The sequence below is a fragment of the Cucumis sativus genome, chromosome 7, assembly GCF_000004075.3.
Source record: "Cucumis sativus cultivar 9930 chromosome 7, Cucumber_9930_V3, whole genome shotgun sequence".
Lineage (NCBI taxonomy): Eukaryota > Viridiplantae > Streptophyta > Magnoliopsida > Cucurbitales > Cucurbitaceae > Cucumis > Cucumis sativus.
In genome coordinates, this window is record NC_026661.2 from 18,823,128 (window position 1) to 18,845,959 (window position 22,832).

Consider the following 22,832-nt stretch of genomic DNA (forward strand, 5'->3'; position numbering starts at 1 on the left):
TCACATCCTCTTCCATTATAGTTTTTCTCGTCAAAAATTAATATCGTTAAATTGAGAATATTCTAATCAATAGTTGAATTAGGTTAATTCATAAATTGACTTAATTTTGTTTTAGTTCAATAATTACAATATAGGGTATGATGGTTGAATAATAGTAATTATGCTTTATACACTAAACTATGTTATAATTAACTACTAATTTAAAATCTTAGCACAATATATATAAATGTCTCATAAAAGGCCAAACGATTTAATTTCAATAACTATATATTCAAATAATAGTCAAGGCTATGCACTGAGTATTGATCAATTAAATGAAAGTATTAATTTTAGAGTGGGCCTCATAGTATGCATAGATTCTTTATACAATTTATAGTCCACAAAAGGTCACATCAATTGTGCAACTATCTTATCATAGAAAAAAAAGATTATGATTGACTATATATTGAGGAAGACAACAATACAACAACACATAGTTGGTGATTCATGATGAAAAATATTTTAATTAATTGTTTCAATATCTTTATTTTCTATTCAATTTGCATTCATTTTTCTTAATATTTACATTAATATTTAGGATATGAGAGGACCGCATGAGCAATGACAACCTCGATTCTCATTAAGAGGTCTAATGAAGGACCTATATAATTAAGTTAGGAGTACATATCTCTCGTGAACAATACAATAATAGCGTCCTATAAACAAAGGGGTTTAGAAGCCTAGTAGCATAGATTGGTTTTTAAATTGAATGGGTGTATTATTGTAAAAATGGATGGTTTGAATGTTTTAATTATGTAGTCCAAAGTACATTCATTGTATGGGGAGTAAAAATTGAAGAATTCATAACTTTAATCATAAATGGTCTATAGGTTATGGCCCCATTTATTGTACACTAAGGTTAAAGGGTTGTCGTATTAAACAACACAAGATGACAAACGTGTAGTTAAAAGAATTGGATTCAATGACCAACTCAACTACTTTTTACTTTTTACTTTTACTTTTTGTTTTTTACACTTTTTACCGTCCTATATTTTAAAAAGAAAGATGATTTCATGCTGTTATTTATCCCAACTTTCTATTATTTTTATTTGAATTGACTTTTTACTAACAATCATCTTATGTGAATTTTTTTAAAAATTTGTTGTATAAACAAATTCTTAATTTTATAAAATATAAATATAAATTGATAAATAAGTTGTCATTTTTTAAAAATAAGCTTTGATTTCTTATCAATAATATTGGTAAAAGTAAACAATAATGGTTTGTTCTCATAATAATACATTTCAGTAACTCTTAAACAATAATAGTTTCGTAGTTTGTAAATAAATTTTAACTTTTAAACTTTGTTACCAAACATACCCATTATATGAAAATATGAAATACAATTTCTATTTTTATTAAATTTTTTATTTTTAAATTCTTCATATATATGTTTTATAACATTTAAGAAAGAATTTATTAGATATATATAGTTTGATATTTAGTTTTTTATTCTTTTAAAATTAAGTTTACAACACTATTTTTACTACATATTCTTTTTCTTCTTTTTTATATACTATTTTATTAATAATTTTTTAAAAACCAAGCTAAATTTTTTAAATTAATTTTTAACCATTTTACAATATGATACTCGTTTTCATTTAGTACAATCTAGGATCTTAGGATGCAACAGCATATCACGTACATTAACAACTTTTCTTTTGTCTTTCTTGATACAAGTTTATTTATAAAATGACTAGTTGTTCTCGTATATTTCTCTTCTCTTTTCAATCACACACTTGGAGGTATAGTTTAATGTCTATAAATTTTAAAATAATCTAAGCTTAAACTTTGAGAGGTTATAAGTTTATGCTAGACCAACGTGGAGATTCACGTACACATGATGGAAGATATCCAAACTCCAACGTTTTTTGTGTCCTTAAATTTACACTAATGCACAATGGCTTTCTACAATTAATAATGTCCTCTCTCAACCTTTTGAGTTGAGTTATGTGGTGTTCATGACATGGTGTTTAGGATGAGAGGGAAAGAGAAGATAGTGGTGACAAAAAAAGAGAGAAGAAGATAGAGGTGAGAGAGAAGAAGAAAAAAGTCGTGAATCTAATTAAAGTTGAGAAAATAAAAGGATGAAATGAGAGAAGAGAGGGAAAATAACCATTAAATTAGACTCAAAATTCAAAAGTGGAAAGATTATGAATTAAATCTACAAAAACTATTACACACATAAGTTTTAAAAAGGATTTAAATTAAGTTGGTACTTTTTTAATAAGTTGAAAAATAAAATTGTACAATGTGCAATGCTTTCAAAATTCACATCACCAAAGAGAAAGAAAGAAAGAAAGAAAGAAAGAAAGAAAATGGCTATAAATGTAGCCTACATCATCATCATCATCAATAAATAAGAGAAAAAAACCATACAAAAACAAATTAAGCTCCGTCCAATAAAATGTCCAATCACAACCCCTCCTCCATCCTAAAGCTTTTTGGCTTCCCATTGGTCGAACACGACGACAATCCCCCGGAGACACCTGACGGCGCCGGTGGCGCTGACACTACTATTTCCGAAGACGATAGAAAGTTTCGCTGCCAGTTCTGCCGTCGAGTTTTCGCCAACTCCCAAGCCCTCGGTGGCCACCAGAATGCCCACAAGAGAGAGCGCCAAAGGGCCAAGCGCGCCCTTTATTTCCACGCCGCCGCACTTCGACCACCATCGCTTTATTCCAGTGTTTTCCCTTCCAACATTGGCGGTGATGGGGGTGCTTCTAGAATTCTGCATCGGAACAATAACAGTAACGGGTACTTCACGGAGACGGCGGCGTACGGCGGCGTATCGGCATCATCAGGGAGGTGGATGTTTGGGAATTCGAGTGAAGGAAATATGGAAAATTCAGGTTGTAAATTGGGAGGTGAAAAGGGATTGTGTGTTGATCTTCATCTTAAACTTTCTCCATCTAATTCCTCAACTTAATTAATTATATCTTCAATTTTGTTGCAAATTTCTGTTTTCTTTTATTATTATTATTATTATTATTATTATTACTATCATCATTCTTTCAAAATTAACTTGAAAAGTTTGACATATGATGATTCACTTTTGTTTCCTTAACCTTTTGTTAGAAATTTTGTTTTTTTTTTTTTTTTTGTTTGTTTTCATTTATAAATTTGTTTTCTTCTTACACAATTGAAAATTTTTCAAAGAAAAAAAAGCAAACTAATTAAGTTTTTTTCCCTCTATTGATGGAGATTTGAAGTTAGTGTTCTAAGACAAAATGCCTAAATTAACCGAGGAATACACTTAAAAGTCAGATTAACTACATATTATAGCTAAATTTTGTTAAATTTGTATGAGTTATAATTAATTCGGTCGTTAACTTATGCATAAAAAATTTATTTTTTATTTAGTTATAAATTGAACATCGTAACACTATTCTAAAGAATGAAATTACAAATTTAAAGTAAATTGATTGAAACACCATTCTAAGCTATTATATGAGTGCTACTTGTTCAATCAAAAGGCCAGCAAATGTGTTATCCTTGCATGATACATTGCAAGTTTGAGGAGCATATAAATTAAAAGAACATCTTATACAAGTTGTCGATGATAAGCTACCTCGAATTGCATCGACAATGATCGTCTACGGTTCGTCTCTTTCTTCTAAAAAAATTTCAAAACAATCAAAGTATTTTATTATAATCCATGGAAAGGTACGACTGTAAAGCTATTGTAACTCATATTTAGAAGAGCAGAGACTATTTGAGTATAAGGTTCCAACCATCTAATTAACAAATCTTTGAACATACTGTACTATACAACCAACATAATTGAATATTGGCCCAATGCTATTAATTGGGCCTCTATCTCATAAAGTAATTTTGCACTTGGTGTGTTGCTTCCTTTCTTTTTCTTTTTCTTTTTTATCTCGTGGAATTAGAAGATAGAGTATATGATATACATACCAATACATATTAAAAAATTATAAATATAACAAAGTCTATCGTTTATAAACTGTGTTTTATCGATGATAGACCAATATTTGTAACTTAATCTATCAGTGATAAACTCTCATCGTTGATACTTTGACAGATTTTGTTATATATTTGCAATTTTTAAAAGATGTCGTTATATAATTAATTATTTTGAATTTAGCTAAAGGTTATATTTGCAACTATCCCTAAAAGATAATATGGTCTCATAGTTATAACATTAAAAGATAATATTTTCTTCGTTCCTCGAAACGTTCATGCATCATCTTTATCAAAAGTTACCAAGAAAAAGAAATTAGTTTTGAAATATAATGCTAAGGCTCAAAAGAAATTGATAAGGAGAAAAATATAAGTAGTATCTTTTAATTTAAAAAATGGTGACCCATTACAACCAGCCTCAAAAATACATTGAGTCGTATCAAAACTTAAAAAAATAAATATAACAAAAAAAGTATTGTGTTTTCTTTTTCCTTTATTTGTCATCGACTTTGAGGAGTGATGAATGAAGTATTCTATCTGAAACTCTAGTCTCTTTTGACTCAAAACAAATAAGAAATTAAAAACAACACAATAATTTGAATCCATAGTAAGATTTATGCATACTCCATCTCTACATCGTCCTCTTGTAGAGATATTTGATTAACACATCATTTCTTCTTAATTATTTCCATCTTAATAGTTATTGTAGCGTTGACGCCTCATTTGCTCATAAAATTGTGCAATAAACTCTTCTGCTTTCGCATCAATCATCTCGTCGCCTCCATTGTCCTCATGAATCTCATTTTCATCATCGTCTCCATCCGTATTATCGTCAAATTCTTGAAGGCTGCTGGCAGAGGCGTATTGGCTTGTGCCAAAAGAAGATGACCTCGACGTACGAGAAAGTGACGACGATGATGGTGAAGTGGAATGTGACGGCAATGGCATTAGTGCCTCCTCGAAATCTTCCTTTGGTTTCGATGGAGGCAACGACATATCTCTAGCAGCAGTTGGTGGTGGTTCGTTCCCATGGATGTGGAGAGGGCGTATGGAACCCAACAGCCGCCGCCACAAGCCCTTATCAGCGCCCATGTCGACAGACGCTTTTGGTTTCTTGGAGTGACGACGACGGATCATGAAGAGCGCAACCTTGAAAATTTTCACGGCGCCGTTGCGGCTTGTGGTTTTTGTATTGCCGGAGCTGGAGTTGGGTTTGACTGGTTGTGAGTTCGTGTCCATATAAGCTTTGTTTGCAAGTAAGAAAGGTTTTGTGGGGGGCCTCTCCCGGAGCAAAGGCAAAGAAGAAGTTAAAACTTAAGAGAAGAAAGAGGGGAATGGTTTGTTTTTATAAAGAAAGGTGGCGGGCGGCCACCTTTTTATGTGTAAATTTGGTAAAGGCTTAAATTTAGGGGATGCAAAGTTTCAACGGAGGGTAGGTTTTTTTGCCCTTGTGAAAGGGAAAAAATGGAAGGAACCCAATTTGGGAAATTTAAGTTTTGGAATATACAAATTTGATGGTTAAGGCTTCTCTTGTAGTTACAAAGGTTTGGTAAATGAAATGAAAATACTTTATATATTCAATGGCTCTTTCTTTCTTTCGTTATTTATCAAATTTCTTTTAATATATGAATGTTAAATATAATTGAAAGTCGATCGAAGATGATATGTAACATTCATCACGATGTACAATTTTTTACCATAAACTTCTAATTCTAATAAAGTTTAACCTAGAGATTTAGTTAACTTTTTGCTAATAATTTACGTTCAATAATTTATTTCAAAGATATCAAGTTTGCTAATAAGTCACACGAGGTTCAAGGCAAATCTTATATAAATAAGTCAATGACACCAATCACCTCCCACCCTACTATTGTTGAGAGGTAAATATTATGCTATCCTTGTATACATGTACGTACATATATAAAATGTAAGAAACAAATTATAAATGTAATTAAAGAAACAATGAGTTACATTAATCACATGGGGCTTCAAAGTTCAACCAAAACTAATTAGGCTTGCATTTCCAGAATTACAAGTGTTTAGGGAAACAATATGATGGTGACAAAGTATACATATATTTCCTTAATCCACCGGGCAGAGGCAGGAGGGATTTCGGGCTTACAATAATATATAATGGACCTCCCCCCACCTTAGGATCAGGTCAACCCTCTCATAGAGTTGGCCTTTTATCTTTTCTCAATTAATTCATTACAACTTTTCTAAATCAGAACCTAAATGTGAAGCAAATTTTGTAATATACTAAATGAATTTCTTGAAATTATTTTTCTATATGAACTTCTCATATAATCTTCCAATTATACCATATTATTTGACCTCTTAATTCTTCTTTAATTACTTGAGAGTTTGTATATATACTTAAAAACATTATGAAGGGGATGACTTATGTTTAATACATATGGTACATATATTTTTCTCACTCCCACAAGTATGTGCTAATGTGTGTCATGAGCACCTATATCAACTTAAATGTCTATAATGTCTATTGATCAAGGGATGCAAATATAGTTACTATTGAGAATGACCGTACTCCCAACTACCGTGACCCATTGGTTATAGTAAAGTTCATATTGGCACACAATTAGAAATAACACATTTACATTCAAAGTATTAGCATATATATATATATATAGCAACATTTTTATAAAAGATTATAAATATAGTAAATATATATATTTTTTGAAATGTTGTCATACATTTGATCATTGGTGTGAAAATTACTACTGGTTATAATTATCAATTTCTTGTTTCACATTGGAAATTTAAGAAATAAAATATGGTATATATGAGAGCTTTCCAAGGAACTTTTAAAAGTGGCCGATAGGGTGGTCACACTCTTATCAAGCATGGTCATGTCTTTTACGACACACCAATTTTTTTAATGGCACCTCAGGATTTTATATATCGACACATTTAAGTTGGAGGCATGAATCTTAATCATGACTTGTAGCTAGGGAACAATTGACCTTTATAAATTTCCACAATGGTATAATAATTATGCCACTTTGAATAAACTCTTTCCAGAATTTGTTTTTAAGTTCCATCCAAAATACCTCGTACCAATGAAGATCTTGATATTGCTACTCATTTATATATATATATCCCCAATCACGACTAGGTGAGGTTGATCCTTAGACAACTTGTTAGGAGTAATACGACCTTTCACACAAATGTTCATAATAATACGCTTTTTTTCATATTCTTTTGTTTTAACACCAAATAACAAACAAACATACAAAACAACAACCCCATGCCAATGTAGAGATGTTGTCTCTCTTCCCTTCCAAGTTAATATGAGACCTTTTTCTAACACTCTTAACAATTTTAAAGTTAAGTTGGGTTAAATCTTTAGTTAAACTGAAGGGAAAATTGTTGAAGTAATTTTTTATAATTATCAACAAATATTGACAGAACGTTAATAGAGCATGGCCATTAATGCATTTCCAAGTGATCCAAAATTAATTCAATAAGTATAGTTAATCTTGATTTGACATACGATTATATAATAATATATATTTATAATGATAAGTTAATGTGATATGTAGAGAAATTAATGGATAAATCAATGTTAGGTAGGGTCTGGTTTATGGCTTTTAACCTAATAAAGTTAGTCTTCTGGCATTTCATGTTGGCATTTAATTTTTTTTGTTTTGTTTTGTACTCAAGAAAAGAATGAAACCTTGGGGTTTTGAAGTTTTTTCTTTTTTTCTTTTTTTCTTTTTTTCAAGTGCTTTCATCTTGTATGAATTTTTCAAACCCAATTGTTTGTTTTGGGATGTCATTCACAGTTTGGCCAAAGTGTATGCCAGCCTTTTTTATAAGGATAATAGGCCCCATTCAACAAAATGATTGGGTATGATACATGATATTGTCTATTTTCATACTTGTTTTTTAAATTATTATATACGAATATAGTTATCTTCATCGATGACGTTATATGTTGTAATATCTTCTACTCTTTAATTAATTAGACAATGTGAGTTTTTGGTTGAGATCAACTCAAACAATAGTGGTAGATATCGTATTTTGTCCAACTTATCCTAAACCCTTGCTGAGGTAAGAAATATATATATATATATATATATATATATATATATATATTGTTTTCTCCTACCAAAGGGGATGGAACTCAGAGGGGAAGGGATGGGAGAAATTGTTGAAGAAGAGAATTAAAAATACTTCAATGGGAAAATGAAACCCATCGTTAACACATTTTCTATACACTAATGACTTTCGATCTAGTATCTAAATTTACGTAGACTAATACTTTTTTTAATTAGGTGATCAATCACTCCTTTAATATGATTTGTGGTAACTCCATGACCCAAAATATTTATTTTAAGTGACTCTTAAAGGAAGAACGTTGACCACTTCGCGTCGCGATCAGGTTGTGACAATTTGACCACTTCGCGTCGCGATCAGGTTGTGACAATAATCATACTTATGTAGTTTACTCTTTAAAAATCGTTTTTTAGTAAGCCAACAACACCTCTTCATGGGAGGTCATAATTTCCTAAATATATAAGCTCAACTAGTTGTTGAGAATAACACCACATGTTTGTTATTAATTAAGCACACCCGACACACAACTAAGTTTGAGGCAAGACTCTTAGTCATTTTGCATATAACTAAAGTGAGAAAATTGAAATATGATCATATTCATTAGAATTTAAATTAACACTAAAATATATACAGGTAAACCCTTGTGAAAACTGAAATAACAAAGTGTGTGTGAGTAATATAAAAAAACAATTGTAGTTATAAATAATACAAAGAATTGTGATGATGAAATACGTACAAAATCATTAAATTAAAAAATGGATGACTAAATATCTTATTACGCGTTAAATTTTGAAAGTTGATAGTTTAATTTCTCTCCTATATCATTATAAATTATCATATTTATATCTTTAAAGTAGGATAAACTTACAAGTATTAAATTATGGAGTTTTCAATTTCAAATTAAACCAATTAGTTCGTATTATATGATCCTTTGACTTTATAAAAATGTAGATCACCAAACATTTAATTCTTCTCTCGGAAGTTAACCTCACAAATCATTGTTCAATAGCACCAAGTCAATTATATAATAGTAATGAAATTACTTGCATGTGTGTTAATGAAACAAAATATTCCTTATTTTCAAAACTACTTCCATTCATACTCTAAAGTCCTCATAGTTTATTACATAATATATATATATATATATATATATATATATATATATATATATATACACTTTTCAGCTTAATTATTCTCAATAAAACAAGTGATTGAAAAAGAGAATTAAATATGAAATCATATATCAATCTAATGTACTAACGAACACTCCTCCTACATTGTGGAAATTTGAATACAGACACTTTCAAACCTCCTTTTCCTACTATAATTCTATGTCCATTTACTAATTAATTAATTCAAAAATTAATTCAAATATTATAGCAACATTTTGACAAACCATCCTAATTAACTTTTAAAAAATATATTTTTGAATCATTTTCAATTTTAGCATAATGAATTATATTAGTGTCTACGGAATTTGAAATTTGGTCAGTGAATATTTTTAGTATTTTTTTCATTTACAATAATTATCATTCTCTTAAAAAATATATATATATTTTTTATAAATATAAATAAGAGTTTAATCGTAATCATTGATTTTATATTTTGAAAGAAGAAGGAGACAGCTTTAATAATTATGAAAACTTAATGGACTAAAATGAAAATTAGAGTAAATAAATTATATGAGAGAGAAATATGAAAATATAGATGTGAGTGAGTGGGAGCCAAGTCGTGTTGGTAATGAAAAAACAAATCGCCTTTTTTCTTTCATTTGACCTCTTCTTCTATTCAACTCTTCAATCTTCTTTTATTTAAAAAAAAAAAAAACAACTTTCCAATTTCAAAAACCAAATATTTTCTCCTTAAAATCCCTAATCATTGGAAATTGAGAATTTTATTTCAAAATCATTTGAATCACAATTATTTTTGTTTGGTAAAGAAAAATGGTTATAGGTTTCAAATGGCTCTAATTTCAATTTGAATTGGATTTAACTCAATCACAGCTGGTGGCACCACCAGTTCTCTTTCTAATTATATTCCTTAAATATGCCTAATTAACTTTTATTATTCACTCAACTTTTTTTCTAATTTATTTCAAATTTTAAGTGATCTCAATTCCTTACATATTATTGATTTAAAAGTAAAAGTAATAGTTTAGAATAAGTTATTTTCTTTTTTAGTTTGGAAGCTTAATCTTGCACATTCTGGAAAGAAGAGAGACTATAATAAACCAATAAGACTTAGCTTCCAAGAAAATACATACTTAGTCCATTGAGTTAAATATTTTACTTCTAAAATAAGAAGAAATTTGGAAATTAGGTTGCATTATTATAATTTAAATCATATCAAATTTTAATTAATAAATTACCTTATAACAACTCTCAAATTAAACCTCAACCTAAAATCGAGTATTATTCAAATTTATTGTTGTTGTTATTATTAAATTATTTAAATTAAAGAGACTTGCTTAAGCTCCCAACAAACATCATAAATCACAAACTTACACGTTAATTAATATTATTATAGATTTCTTAAACTCATTGTCCATATTCCAAGAAGTTACATAAAACTCCCAACAGCTATATATATATAAATATTCCATACAAATTTATACTTTTCAAACATCTAATAAACTAAACAATATTTAATTGGTTGATGATTTATACATAACTCTTAATCATAAATAGATTATTATTAATTAATACATGAGCCCCACCATCCTTAAATATTTTAATCAAGATGAAAGAAGCAAGAAAGAAACAACAATTTTTCTCAATCATTTTCTCAATCAATCACTCATCTTTCTTTCTTTCTTTCTTTAATTATTGTTTATTGCATAAAAAGAAAAACAAAACAGTGGAGGAAAAAGCCAAAAAAAATATTTTCCGTTGCCGCCAAACAGCCTGTGGCCAAAAACTTCAAGCAAACCGAAAGCTCAAATCTTTGAAGAACAAAAACCATATTATATTGTTTCATATACACATAACATAAATTAAATTAAATTAAAATTTCGTGATATGATGTGTTATTGTGTTTAGAGGGAATGTAATTTTCTGATTTTTGATCTTTATCGTTACATTTATTTGTCATATTGTTTGATCTTAATGTGTTCTTATATTACTAAGGACATAGCAACATTTTTTATAAATTGCAAATAGTGTCAAGCGAATCACTTGAAAGCTCTCAATAATATCACAAATGTAATATATCTTTTTACCTTATCACTAACCGTAATGATACTTTTCCATTTTAAGTGTGATACTTCCACATTTCTCATGCAAATAGGTAGCAGCTTCTTGGTAATGTTTTCATTGTAAGAATGACAATATTGGTAACAGTGAAGATCTCAGCCGTATATAGTGATATTTGCACATACTGCAATCAAATATAATAAAACAGCCTTTGTTGCCAAATGAAAATGTAGGTGATGACAGACTTGGAGCCGAAAACAGCATCATACTGAGTTAGTAGAGGATTAATTAGCCTTTCCTAATAGTAATATGAAACCAAAGAAAAAGAGAGAAAGAAAAGATGGGGTGGTTGGGTAAAATAGTAATTTAGGCTAAAACAAAGAAGAATAGAAAAATAAATATATGTATGTATGTATGTCCAGGTTGGTTTATAACGCGTACAACCGAGTTCCTTCCCCCATCAGACGACGCCACCGCCCACTAAAAAATCACATATCTACGCGTTCATAAATTTCCATTACTTTATATATATATCGTTTCATTTCTCCTTCATTTTCCACCAAAATCTCCAACTCTCTACTTTTGCTTCCACTTCCCTTCACATCAAAATCATCGCATCCAAATCTTTTCTATTCTCTTCAAAATGCAAAACAAACGACACAACACCAATAATGTGGGTCGTAGAGCATGGAATCTTTTACGTTTAGCAATGATATGGGCAAGAAAAGGTGGAGTTTTCAAGCGAAGGTTTCTCATGGATCTCCGCCTTGTCCCCAAGTTCATTAAGAGTCTCGGTCACTCCACCCCCCGTGGCCAACTACATTATGGCGATCATGAGCTTTCTTTCGATGAAACCCCCGTTTTTCATGTCAAGATGCATCGTCCTGCCTCATTGCGCTTTCACTTCCCCTGCATTACTCCCCAAGTGGTTGACTTCAAATATGAGTTTGAGGGCAATGCTGATGATGATGATGATGATGTTAGTGAAGTTTGTAGTTCTGATGACGAGCGGAGGAGTTTATCGGGATATGACGGTGGAGAGGAACGAGAGGATGATGATGACGACAACGAAGATGGTGAAGATCAAAATGGGATTGATTTGAGAGCTGAGAAGTTTATAGCTGAGTTTTATGAACAAATGAAAATGCAAAGACAGATTTCATTTTCGCAGTATGATAGAAGTAATAATTTGAATAAAAAATAAAAAAGTTTTGATATATATTATATGAGTTTTGAGAGTTGTCTTCATAAATATGTATACGATAAGATTCGTTTGATCATAAAGTTTTTGGGTTTCTTTCTTCTTTTTTTGCGTTTTGTAAATAGAGGAAGTTTCCAGTCCAAGAGTTTACTTACCGTTCCTTGAATAAAAAGAATTTGTTGATTCACATTTACTTACCCTTAATTTCGCAGAAAAACAGGAATTTCAAATCTATACTCAATTAAGTATTATATTATATAGTTTTTGACGGCCACTATTTTGATCTTAAATGCACATCCAATGGGTTACATTTAAACATGGGTTAAAATTTGAGGGCCGTTACTAAACTTCGTATATTGTTTTATTTTGGGGTTTAAAATTTTATAAACATCTATTTTGATTCACAATTTCTTTATATACGAGCTTAACTTGGTCTCAATTCTATTTAGCTCTATGATATAATTTCTATGTTGGATGATTTAGACTTTAGATTATTCATCATATTAATTAAATTAATAAATATTATAATCATCAAATCTTGTTATTTTATTTTATAAATTTTAAATTTTTTATGTCAGATATACATAATCAACATGTTTGAGTCAAACAAACCTAAACTAAAAACTAAATTTGTTCTTTTTTAAAAAGTATTTAAAATTTTCACATCCTCCCTCTACCCCTCGCCCTTTCTATAACTTTAAACCATAAGAAAACACTGAGTTGAATAAATAAAATAAAATAAAATTTATATTAATGTAACATCCATGACAAGTAAAATAAATTAAATTGTAGATAAATATTCTCCCAATGAATCACAAAATTCCAAAAGAGAAAAACAATTAATCATAAGAGAAAACAAACACCTTAGTAAATTACAAATACAAATAAAAATGGTATGAAATCTAGAAATAAAATGATAATGTGGCAGAATGGTGATAATCAAACCTTCATATCCTTAACTAAAAATCAAAACTCTAAACTATCAAACTATCAAAAGTGATTATATTATTTGACGGTCATCCAAATATAAAAGTCACCCTAAAATAGAAGTTCTGAGAGCTAAATAAACCGACAGGCAAAATTTTAAAACCAAAATAAAGTTTAAACCTCGAATATAATTTACATTTTTGATATTTATATTAACTTATATTTTCTCACTATGTTATTTGCACGATTCCCCTGATTACTCTCCTTGTAACAATTATCAACTCAATTCAACTTCCAAAAATAACTCTACTTCCAAAAATAACTCTAACCGTAACCATTAATGTAAAATTATCCATCCTTGTAACAATTATCAACTCAATTCAACTTCCAAAAATAACTCTAACCGTAACCATTAATGTAAAATTATCAATTAAACCTGGAGACTTGCATCCTCGAGACTTGCATCAATATTTTGAATAAGGATTAATGTAGTGATAATTTTCGAAGTTCAAATAATTACCAATATTAGTGCGGAACTTAAATGAATATATTTTGTTTGGGGAGAAGAGTGAAATCTTGCCTAAATTTTATATCGTCGTTCAACCTTACCACTTGAAAATGTTTTGGTTTGATTACCAAATGAGTAAAATAGTCAAATAATAATCCTATCTACGATACTTCTAACTTTGATGCCATCTCATTCTTCGTTTCCGTAATAATTAAACAATTACTCCCTGCGTTATCATCCTTAAGCACATTATATCACCCATTAAAATGATGATTAACATTAGTCCATCGTTACTCCATCTAATAACGGACTTGGATTTTACATATGAAAAACAAAATAAGTTCTAGAAGTATACTCAAAATTACAAGAAAAACATATATACATACATGTATAGATCAAAAACCCTAAACCAAATATCAAGAAACAAATTTCCTAACATGAATATAATTGATGATCAACTTGATACCCTCAGTAGTGTCCAAATACAAAATATAAACAAACCAAATTTAAAAGAAAAAAAAAAACAAGATCAATAATAAAAAACATACTTGAACGAATAAAAAAGTTACCCAAAAACATAAACCACAGGTACTGAGCAAGAATAAATTTAATCGATGCACTAATAATTTAGAAGCAATCAAGAGAGGAAAGATTACGATACAAAAAGGGCAAAATTCAAGGAGAGTTCTACTAGATAAATAGTATTATAAAATACAAACCTTTTTTTTCAGTTTTCCACTTTTTTCTTTGTCTCAATCCATAATACAACTGAAACCAAGATTCTTGTATGCTAAGAGAGCTAAATTGTATAGGGAGAGGGAGTGAAAAAAAATCAAAACTTCACCGGTAAATTAAGCTCCGTGCCAACTCAGAGGATGTCAAAACGCGATAATTGCAAAGAACACAATCTTCTGTATCCCACCACAATTACTTGATATGGTCTTTCATACGACTGCCTTAAATTTTAAAAAAAACGTACAGTCTAACCGCACAAATACCTCTAGTACACAATTTGACCCAGCAAAAAGAATCAAGCTCCTTTTCTGCAAGATCATTATAGATTAACATACATGTATCCCCGTCTAATCTTCAAAATTAATGAAGTAATTAGATTTAATGGATCAGTTTTTTTTTCTCCAGTAAGTTGGTTTTACCTTTGAAAGAATGTTGTAGGAGTAACTACTACTATTGATTAGTTATGCATCAACTTCCGTTTTGTTGCTTTTCAAGATACAAGTTTAACTGCCCAGTTGCCGCCAGTATAAAACCTGAAAAGGTAGTTAATAAAATAATTTGTCACAAGGATTAGTATGTTGTAAACTATACAGATAACAGAGCAAAAATATTCTTTTCCACTACTCTGAACCCAATTATCGTCAAGTTCATTGGCCAATCAGTTACAAAAATAACACTTGAGAGATATGCTATGCTTAAAATTAAAGCATTAAAAATGGTATTTAGGTAGGTTATTTCACTCATGCTGTAGTGATAGTGATGATCCTTTTTTACATGGCAATGGGTAATGGGTAATGGAAAAAAAACTGAACTGGATAAGCTGAAGAGAAGTACTTTTGAAATGAATTTTACCTAGAAAGACGGGCGACGGCCTCCTAGGCCGTGATTTAAATTCTGGATGAAATTGTACACCGACATAGAAGGGATGGCTTGGAAGCTCTAAAATCTGATCAAAATAGAATAAAATCTTAAAAGTTAAGATATACAATTGAATCCAAACAGGAATGGTCTATAGCACTTAAGGACTTGAAATTGCCAATGCAGGAATAGCATGAATGCATAAAGCAACTGATGCAAATAACAATTTAGTTTTGACACCTCAAGATTAGTGAAAACTACCACACGTCTCGCAAACGAGGACAACCTACCTCCATTCTATTTCCTGTCTCATCCTTTCCAACAAATTTAAGGCCAGCTTCTTCAAAAGCCCCAATGGACTCAGGGTTTACCTGCAACGTAATGATTTTTACTTGTGTCAATCCTTCCCATTGCATCAAACTTTCCAACCAGATACACTTTAAAGCCTACCTCATATCTATGCCGATGCCGTTCATCCACATATGCTGATTTATGATACCTGTCAATCCAGGAGGAATTAAAGAGAGCAGGATGAATGCTACAGAGTAATACTGCCAAGTACAAAAGATTTAGATGCTTTAGATTGAATTGGGACCATGACTAAACCTATATATTCTTGCTCTATTGGCTTAAAGAGGCACGAGTACTGCAAAATATTAAATGGCATTTATCAGAGCAATAATTTCTCATGAAATCCATGGGCAAACCAGTTGGATTATACCGTCCTAGATTTCTAACGACAATATAATGCAAGGGGTATATACACATACAATAGAGCTAACTGATCCTACCAATCCAGATTCTTCCAATATAATTCATCAACAAGTAATAACAGGGAGAATTGAACTCTTAAGCATTTATACGTGGTAAAATAAATAAGAAACCACATACATCCTTGAAGTAATACAATCAGCAGTCTGGAATAGGGTTTTTCGAGATCCTAATCTCATAGTGCTTCCCATATGGGTCTTCGAACCCTACACATGAGTGTGAAGAAAAACAAGTTCCAACAGATTACATTTTAGAAGTAACTTAACAGTAAGCAACATACAAACTGTTTTTAAGAAGTCAGCACCTCAGGCATGAAAATAACAACAGGGTTTGGTGTCGCATCATCAAACTCTGTACTGTTTGCCTTTTCCCAACCCAAAACCTAAGAAAAAGCAAACACATGAGGATGGGGATAGCCACAACTGAAATAAAATAAATACAAAATAAAAAACGAAGTTTGATTGTTATTGAGAGGGGAGAAAACACTTACACTTCTAGCAAACTCAATTACAGATATCTGCATGCCCAAGCATATCCCAAAATATGGAACTTTGTTTTCTCTGGCATACTTTGCAGCCAATATCATGCCTTTCACTCCCCGATCTCCAAATCCTCCAGGAACCAAGACACACGATGCTTTCTGAAAAAATAGATTTTCAGAAAAGGATCAGAAAGGCTTAAAGCCGAAAACAATAACAGGTGGGTCCCCTCCCCCTTTGTCCATCTCTTAAATATACCAACATAAATAGGACTTACAACATTTCATTATAAAAACCAGAGCTATCGAAAAGCTCAAAATAAAAAGACACCCATAAGCATATATGCTATATGGTGTATTAAATAGATAAGGAACCCCCTGCTTAAAAACGTACTTTCCATGTAACTTCAGATATATTTTCTTAATCATTCCCTTGATTGAATAGACTGCTCAAGAGATTTGAAAGCAATAAAAAGAAAAGATAAATCCCACCACCACCAAAGAAGCTATAATATTAATTACTAATCATATTGACATATTTGCTAGTAAAAAGCAGTATACGAATCTCACAGGCAAAACCACTAAGAATATATAAAACATGATATCGTCTCATGAGTAAATATTAAGAAAACCAATGGGTGTGTGCCAAGTGAAACAAAAAACGAAAAAGCAATACAAACATATTTTAACGCCAAAAAAAATACAGGGAACGCATACCCTCAGAGTCTCCCATGCAGCAGCATGTGCTTCCGGTGTCTACAAAAGAACAGTACATTATACAATGATGGAATTCTAGACTAATAGAAAGCATTTGTGATGCCATTTAAAAATATACCAATTTGGAACTTTCGTCCTCAAGATCAGAAGCAGCAATCCAATCAATTGATGGCTTCAAAGAGCATGCAATGCATGCATGAAGAAGGGCCTGCATAATAGATATGCATCACAACAGGTAATACAAAAGCAAAAATATTTAATGATTTCTTATTATTTGTAGCTAGAAATTAACGGAACCCCCAAATAAATGAAACAATACTCATTTGCAGTTAAAATAAGCAAGATTGAAAGAAAAAGTTATTAACGCTCATATTCTATCTATCTATATATATATATATATATAGTAAGCCAATAAGTTTTCACCCAATAAATTTTGAAAACTCAAACAGTGGCCCACAATCACGCATGTAGAAATAAGAAAAGTTTCTTTCTTAAAGTACTAAAAGAGCACCTTCACAACAGAAAGGTATGAATCTGTCAAACCAACGTACTTTCCCACCATCGCAATTTTCACCTAAAAAAGACCAAAATATTAATTATCTATACACAATATAAGATGAGGCTGTAAGACCCCCAATTATCCATACTTATAGGAGGAAGGGTAGAAAAGTAACTGCACAGGGAATTATTATGGAGAAATGATTGGAAGGACGTTCTGAGTGGTAGGGCCCACTGGGCTGAGGAATATGTGAGTCTATAAATAGGATTATTAGGTTGGAGTAGCTAGGGTATTTTTAACTTTTAGGAGGTAGGGCTACAGCAGCCACCAGGGTCTCTTAAAACCAAGAGGCTGGTATGATCTTTTCTGCATTTTTCCTTGTTGTTTCTTGTTATTTCTTTTCATCTTGTGAATCTGGATCATTTGGCTTTATATATAAATAAAGTAAACCAGAGTACCGCCTCTGTTTAAGCCATTTATACAGTCCTTTCAGTCTAAATTATTGTTAGTATCCTAACAGAGGCATACATAAACTACAGAATAAGTTAGACTTACTGAATTTGTGAGATTATCATGAGTTGCAGCCAAATTTGTCCAGTCACGCAAATCAGGAGCTGCAGCAATTCTGGTACAGAACGTAAACATTTATTAGCAAAGTTAGCATGCATAGTCAGGTTACACTTTAGGCTGGCTTATATCCTAGACAGATACTAACATTTTCTTGAGCGTTACTATTTTTCTCCTGTGCTACTTACAATAATGTCTTAATTAAAAGGGCAAAATACAATTTAATGGCTGGCTTCTAAAAGTGACCACTAGAATTCTTGGGAAGAATAAACTCCTTGAGTTGATTTGTTCCCTCAAGTCTCTATCTAAAAATGTTACGACAGCTTTCTGAAAAAGAGATGAGGAATCTACCTGAGCAAGTTGAGTTGTTTAAGAATTGAAAGATGAGCATTCTGGTTCTGTGGCAAACATAAACCCAAGAAACCGTAAGTGCAATTTCCAACAAGATGTAACTAAGCCAAAAACAGACAAAGACGTGATCACATAATAAAAATATGCATATCCATAGATGCATACCATACATACATATATATATATATATGCATGCATGTGTGGAAGTGTGCATGTGTCTGATGCATGTATGTATGGTTAACACCTACCCTGAGCAAGAGTGGAACGTGCCAGATGTTTGGAACATCATGGACATTGAGAATGTTACCAGCCTGAAAAAAATTCAAGAAAAGTAGGGTATTTAATAATCAATCATGAAAAAAAAAATCCATCCAGAAATAAATCTCAATTGACAACTCACTGGAACATGACAAAACTGTGAAAGCTTCTCCTTTGTATTGTCCAGTATAGGCTACAAAGAATCCAAAAAAGACATTACTACACCTTAAAATATCAAAACCATTGTAACGAATATGAAGGCCAAAATTTTAGTTATCGTTGTATAAATATAAAGTGCAATTGGGGCATGGTCCAACAAATCATAGTAAACATACACAAAATAACTGCCGAATACAACAAGAAACAACAATACATATAATCAAATGAACAGTCTAGTGCATTTTAAAGCCTCTTGTAATTTGTATTTCTTTTACATGGGAGGGAGAATACAATCAAGCAACCAAAATTAAAGAATGAAAGAGCATCCAAAGAATCCCACCACAGAGAGAGACTCCAAACAAACAAAATAAGCCATGAAGAATAATTACAAAAAGAATTTGACACTGCACCCAAAGAAACATAGAACCCCTGACAAGGAACCAAACATCACTATCATCCCTCTCCGCTCCTCTAAAGGTCCTATTGCTTCTCTATCTCAAATACCCCACAACAATCCACACAACCCAACTCGCCATAAAAGCCTACTCCTACCTTGAGATGGAGGATGGAGAAGGAACTCCCCAATCATCTCATTTGAAATCTATGAAGGCAAACTGAAAGCCAAACACCTCAAAAATATAACAAAATTATTGTTTGTATTTGTTGGTAGGAAAATGTACCTGAGCAGATCGACACGCCAGCAGATGTGGAGTTAAGCCTAAAGCTCTAAGTTCTCGAACACTGTGTTGTGTAGGCTTTGTTTTCTGTGTTTTAATACAGAGTGAAAATTACATTTGTCAAAAAAAGACAGAAAATTTACAACCAGCCTTCATAACTGAGCATAGGACATATGCTTCATACAAACTATATATATATATATATATATAAATTTAAAAAAAAAAAAAAAAGAGGCAGACTCTTACTTGCTCTCCAACGACTCCCAATACTGGCACTAAACTCACATGGATAAGGCAGAAGTTATCTGGACCTAAGAGTAAAAAGTGAAACAGTTGATAGCTATTGTTCATAAGAGCTTTGTCAAGAACCAGTGCGTAGAATCATGGACGACTAGCATCAAGAGCTTATCAAACATAGAGAAAAAGCTTACCAACTGAGAAGGAAAGTTGTCGCAAAGCTTCAATGAACGGCATTGATTCTATGTCACCTAAAAAAGACAGCTGAAATATTATTTCATGGAACGTACATTATCAAAATAATATTAGGGAAAAGCTTCTGACAAATGTAACAATTAAGTTACCTACAGTCCCTCCTAATTCTATCACGCAAACATCTGCAGGGCCCTCTTGGCCATCCACAGGAATGGTAGCGACTGACTCAATATGATTTTTAATGGCATCTGTGATGTGTGGAACCACCTGAGTTCAATGAAAATACAAAAATGGAAGGTCAAGAGTTGCATCAGTGCATGGGAAAGTGGCAGCAAGATAGAGATACATAGGAAGCATCACCTGAACGGTCTTCCCAAGGTAATCACCCCTTCGTTCCTTCTCAAGAACAGACTGATAAAAATTGCATAGATTGAATCAATGAGCAAACTAGAACTTATCAAACATAAATATGCACTAGAAACAAAAATCATTTCAATAACCTGATAAATTTTGCCTGTGGTAATATTGTTCTCTCTCGTCAACATTAAATCGAGGAATCGTTCATAGTTTCCCAAGTCTAAATCAACCTGAAACGAGAAATATAAAGCCAATCACACCCCCACTAAAACCGAAAGGTGAAATTTAATCAACCAATTTTCCACCATGGCTTAAAGGAAAACACAGTGTCATTTTTGTATGGCTGGAATGGAAGATACCTCACCGCCATCATCAAGAACAAAAACTTCCCCGTGTTCAAAAGGAGACATGGTACCAGCATCCATATTCAAGTACGGATCTGAAAATTCAAACACAACAGAGCATTAAAAACCAACTCAGACACACGCAAGAAACCGTACCATTATCGCTTCTCCTATCAACTATAAAAGTTAAACAGACATGCATACCATCGCCAGACCACTGAGAAATGATCGGGAAAACAAAAACAAAAACAAAAACAAAACTACGCTTTCTAAGAATAAAAAATAAAGTAGGTAAAATACTCGTTATCAGCAAGCCAACATGAAGAACTAAGTAATCATAATCATAGAGTAAAAGAACAGAAGCATATGAAAATTTTCAAAAATCCGAAAAGAAACACTGCTGAAAATCAAATAAATAGAATAAAAAACATGCAGAAGAAACCAAACAAGTTTACAGAGGAAAGGAAAGTCATAAAAAGCAACAACATTATAGAGGTGGAGGAAGGAAATGCAGCAGGAATCAAAAACCGCAGACGAAGAACAAAAGAACAGAGGATGAGATACATCGTAGTAAAATGAAAAAGAAGAAGCAAAAGAAGAAGTGAAAAGAAGAGAAGAGAACCGATTTTGATGGAGGTGACTCGTAAACCACAGGCTTTGAGGACAAGGCCAATACTGCTGGCGGTAACGCCTTTTCCGAGCCCACTGACGACGCCGCCGGTAACTAGAACGTACTTCATTGTGTAGAAGAAGAAAAAGAGTTGGCGCTTATGTGTAAAGCGGGAAAGGTTGAAGAAGAAGAGGAAGAGGAAGGAGAAGATGGTGGGAGGTTCGGCTTTGTTTGTTACCAGCTTTTATACTAAACCTAGAAAGAGAGACCGAAGTAAAAAGGGGTTTTGACTATTAGTCTGGACTGGACTCCCTCTCAAACTATAACCATTTTAATTTCTTTTCTACCCATTGCTCTTTTTTCTACTTCTAAATTTAACCCCTCAATTTTGAATATATTCATCTACCCTTAAATCAATTAATACTAAATATTCATCCAAATATCTTCCATACTATAACTTACTTTGGGATAAGAGGTAAGAGCAAATTTTGTCACTTACGTGAATATTTGTCGGTATTTCATCCATGTATATTCATATTTGTTCTAATTCACAACCAAACGTAGGTTTTTTTAACATTTTAATTCATGATTAACTATAGAAAAGGTGATTGAGCTTATAACTTCTCTAGATGAAAATCGTGTCGATATTACTAAATCAAACTTGTTTTTCTTAGTTAAATGCAACTTTTTTTATTTTTTTTAAACATCTTGTAAGAATATATATTAAACATTTTTATCCTCTTGCAATTCAAGCTCAACCAACTTTAAATATATTTATTTCAAAAAGCAACACTCTATCTTCCAATTACTAAACTTTGTATTTTTCTTTTCAACTTTAGCAATTATTTAATATTTTGAACATTACAAGCCATGCACATCACAAATAATATAAAATTAGTTTACTAGAACACTTTCAAATGTTTAGAGATTTTACAAATGAACACCAGATAAAAGTGTCTAAGATATATTTTGTGATGTTGAATTTCAAAAGTAAAAAAGAAAAAAATTAAATAGAATATTGTCGGTGATAACTTGTTTATTATTTATAGAAATTCCTCAATTTGAAAAAACAATAACAAAAAAGGTGTAATAAGATCTACAAATGTAGGTTAACTTTTAACTAACAATCTTCGTCGTGATCTTTGATAT

At 31.5% G+C, this 22,832-nt stretch overlaps 4 protein-coding genes across 6 annotated transcripts; 2 read left to right on the forward strand and 2 right to left on the reverse strand.

Moving 5' to 3' along the window:
- The first annotated feature begins 2,446 nt into the window (after positions 1–2,446).
- Positions 2,447–2,968, forward strand: LOC105436277 (zinc finger protein 6). Its single transcript, XM_011661478.1, has one exon. The coding sequence runs from the start codon at positions 2,447–2,449 to the stop codon at positions 2,966–2,968; it is 522 nt and encodes a 173-aa protein (XP_011659780.1).
- Positions 2,969–4,315: 1,347 nt separating this feature from the next.
- On the reverse strand, positions 4,316–5,311 carry LOC105436176 (hypothetical protein). Its single transcript, XM_011661083.2, has one exon. The coding sequence runs from the start codon at positions 5,200–5,202 to the stop codon at positions 4,657–4,659; it is 546 nt and encodes a 181-aa protein (XP_011659385.1). The 5' UTR covers positions 5,203–5,311; the 3' UTR covers positions 4,316–4,656.
- A 6,462-nt stretch (positions 5,312–11,773) lies between these two features.
- LOC101220264 lies at positions 11,774–12,632 on the forward strand. The gene has a single exon (XM_004136110.3). The coding sequence runs from the start codon at positions 11,878–11,880 to the stop codon at positions 12,436–12,438; it is 561 nt and encodes a 186-aa protein (XP_004136158.2). The 5' UTR covers positions 11,774–11,877; the 3' UTR covers positions 12,439–12,632.
- Positions 12,633–14,522: 1,890 nt separating this feature from the next.
- On the reverse strand, positions 14,523–22,012 carry LOC101203215 (CTP synthase). Of its 3 annotated transcripts, none has more exons than XM_011661084.2 (23): positions 21,696–22,012; positions 21,089–21,168; positions 20,873–20,959; positions 20,733–20,783; positions 20,522–20,639; positions 20,372–20,428; positions 20,187–20,251; positions 19,944–20,027; positions 19,247–19,297; positions 19,095–19,157; positions 18,847–18,893; positions 18,484–18,553; positions 17,941–18,003; positions 17,548–17,637; positions 17,430–17,468; positions 16,725–16,874; positions 16,539–16,616; positions 16,355–16,440; positions 15,914–15,962; positions 15,754–15,834; positions 15,458–15,551; positions 15,025–15,138; positions 14,523–14,913 (listed from the first exon to the last, which is right to left on the reverse strand). In XM_011661084.2, exons 1-22 carry the CDS (start codon positions 21,811–21,813, stop codon positions 15,074–15,076), a joined length of 1,686 nt encoding a protein of 561 aa, XP_011659386.1. In that variant the 5' UTR covers positions 21,814–22,012; the 3' UTR covers positions 14,523–14,913; positions 15,025–15,073. The 3 variants fall into 3 exon arrangements, with proteins under 3 accessions (XP_011659386.1, XP_011659387.1, XP_031745042.1); XM_011661085.2 differs by having other exon boundaries at positions 21,094–21,168; positions 21,696–21,739; XM_031889182.1 differs by lacking the exon at positions 17,941–18,003.
- Positions 22,013–22,832: the final 820 nt, after the last annotated feature.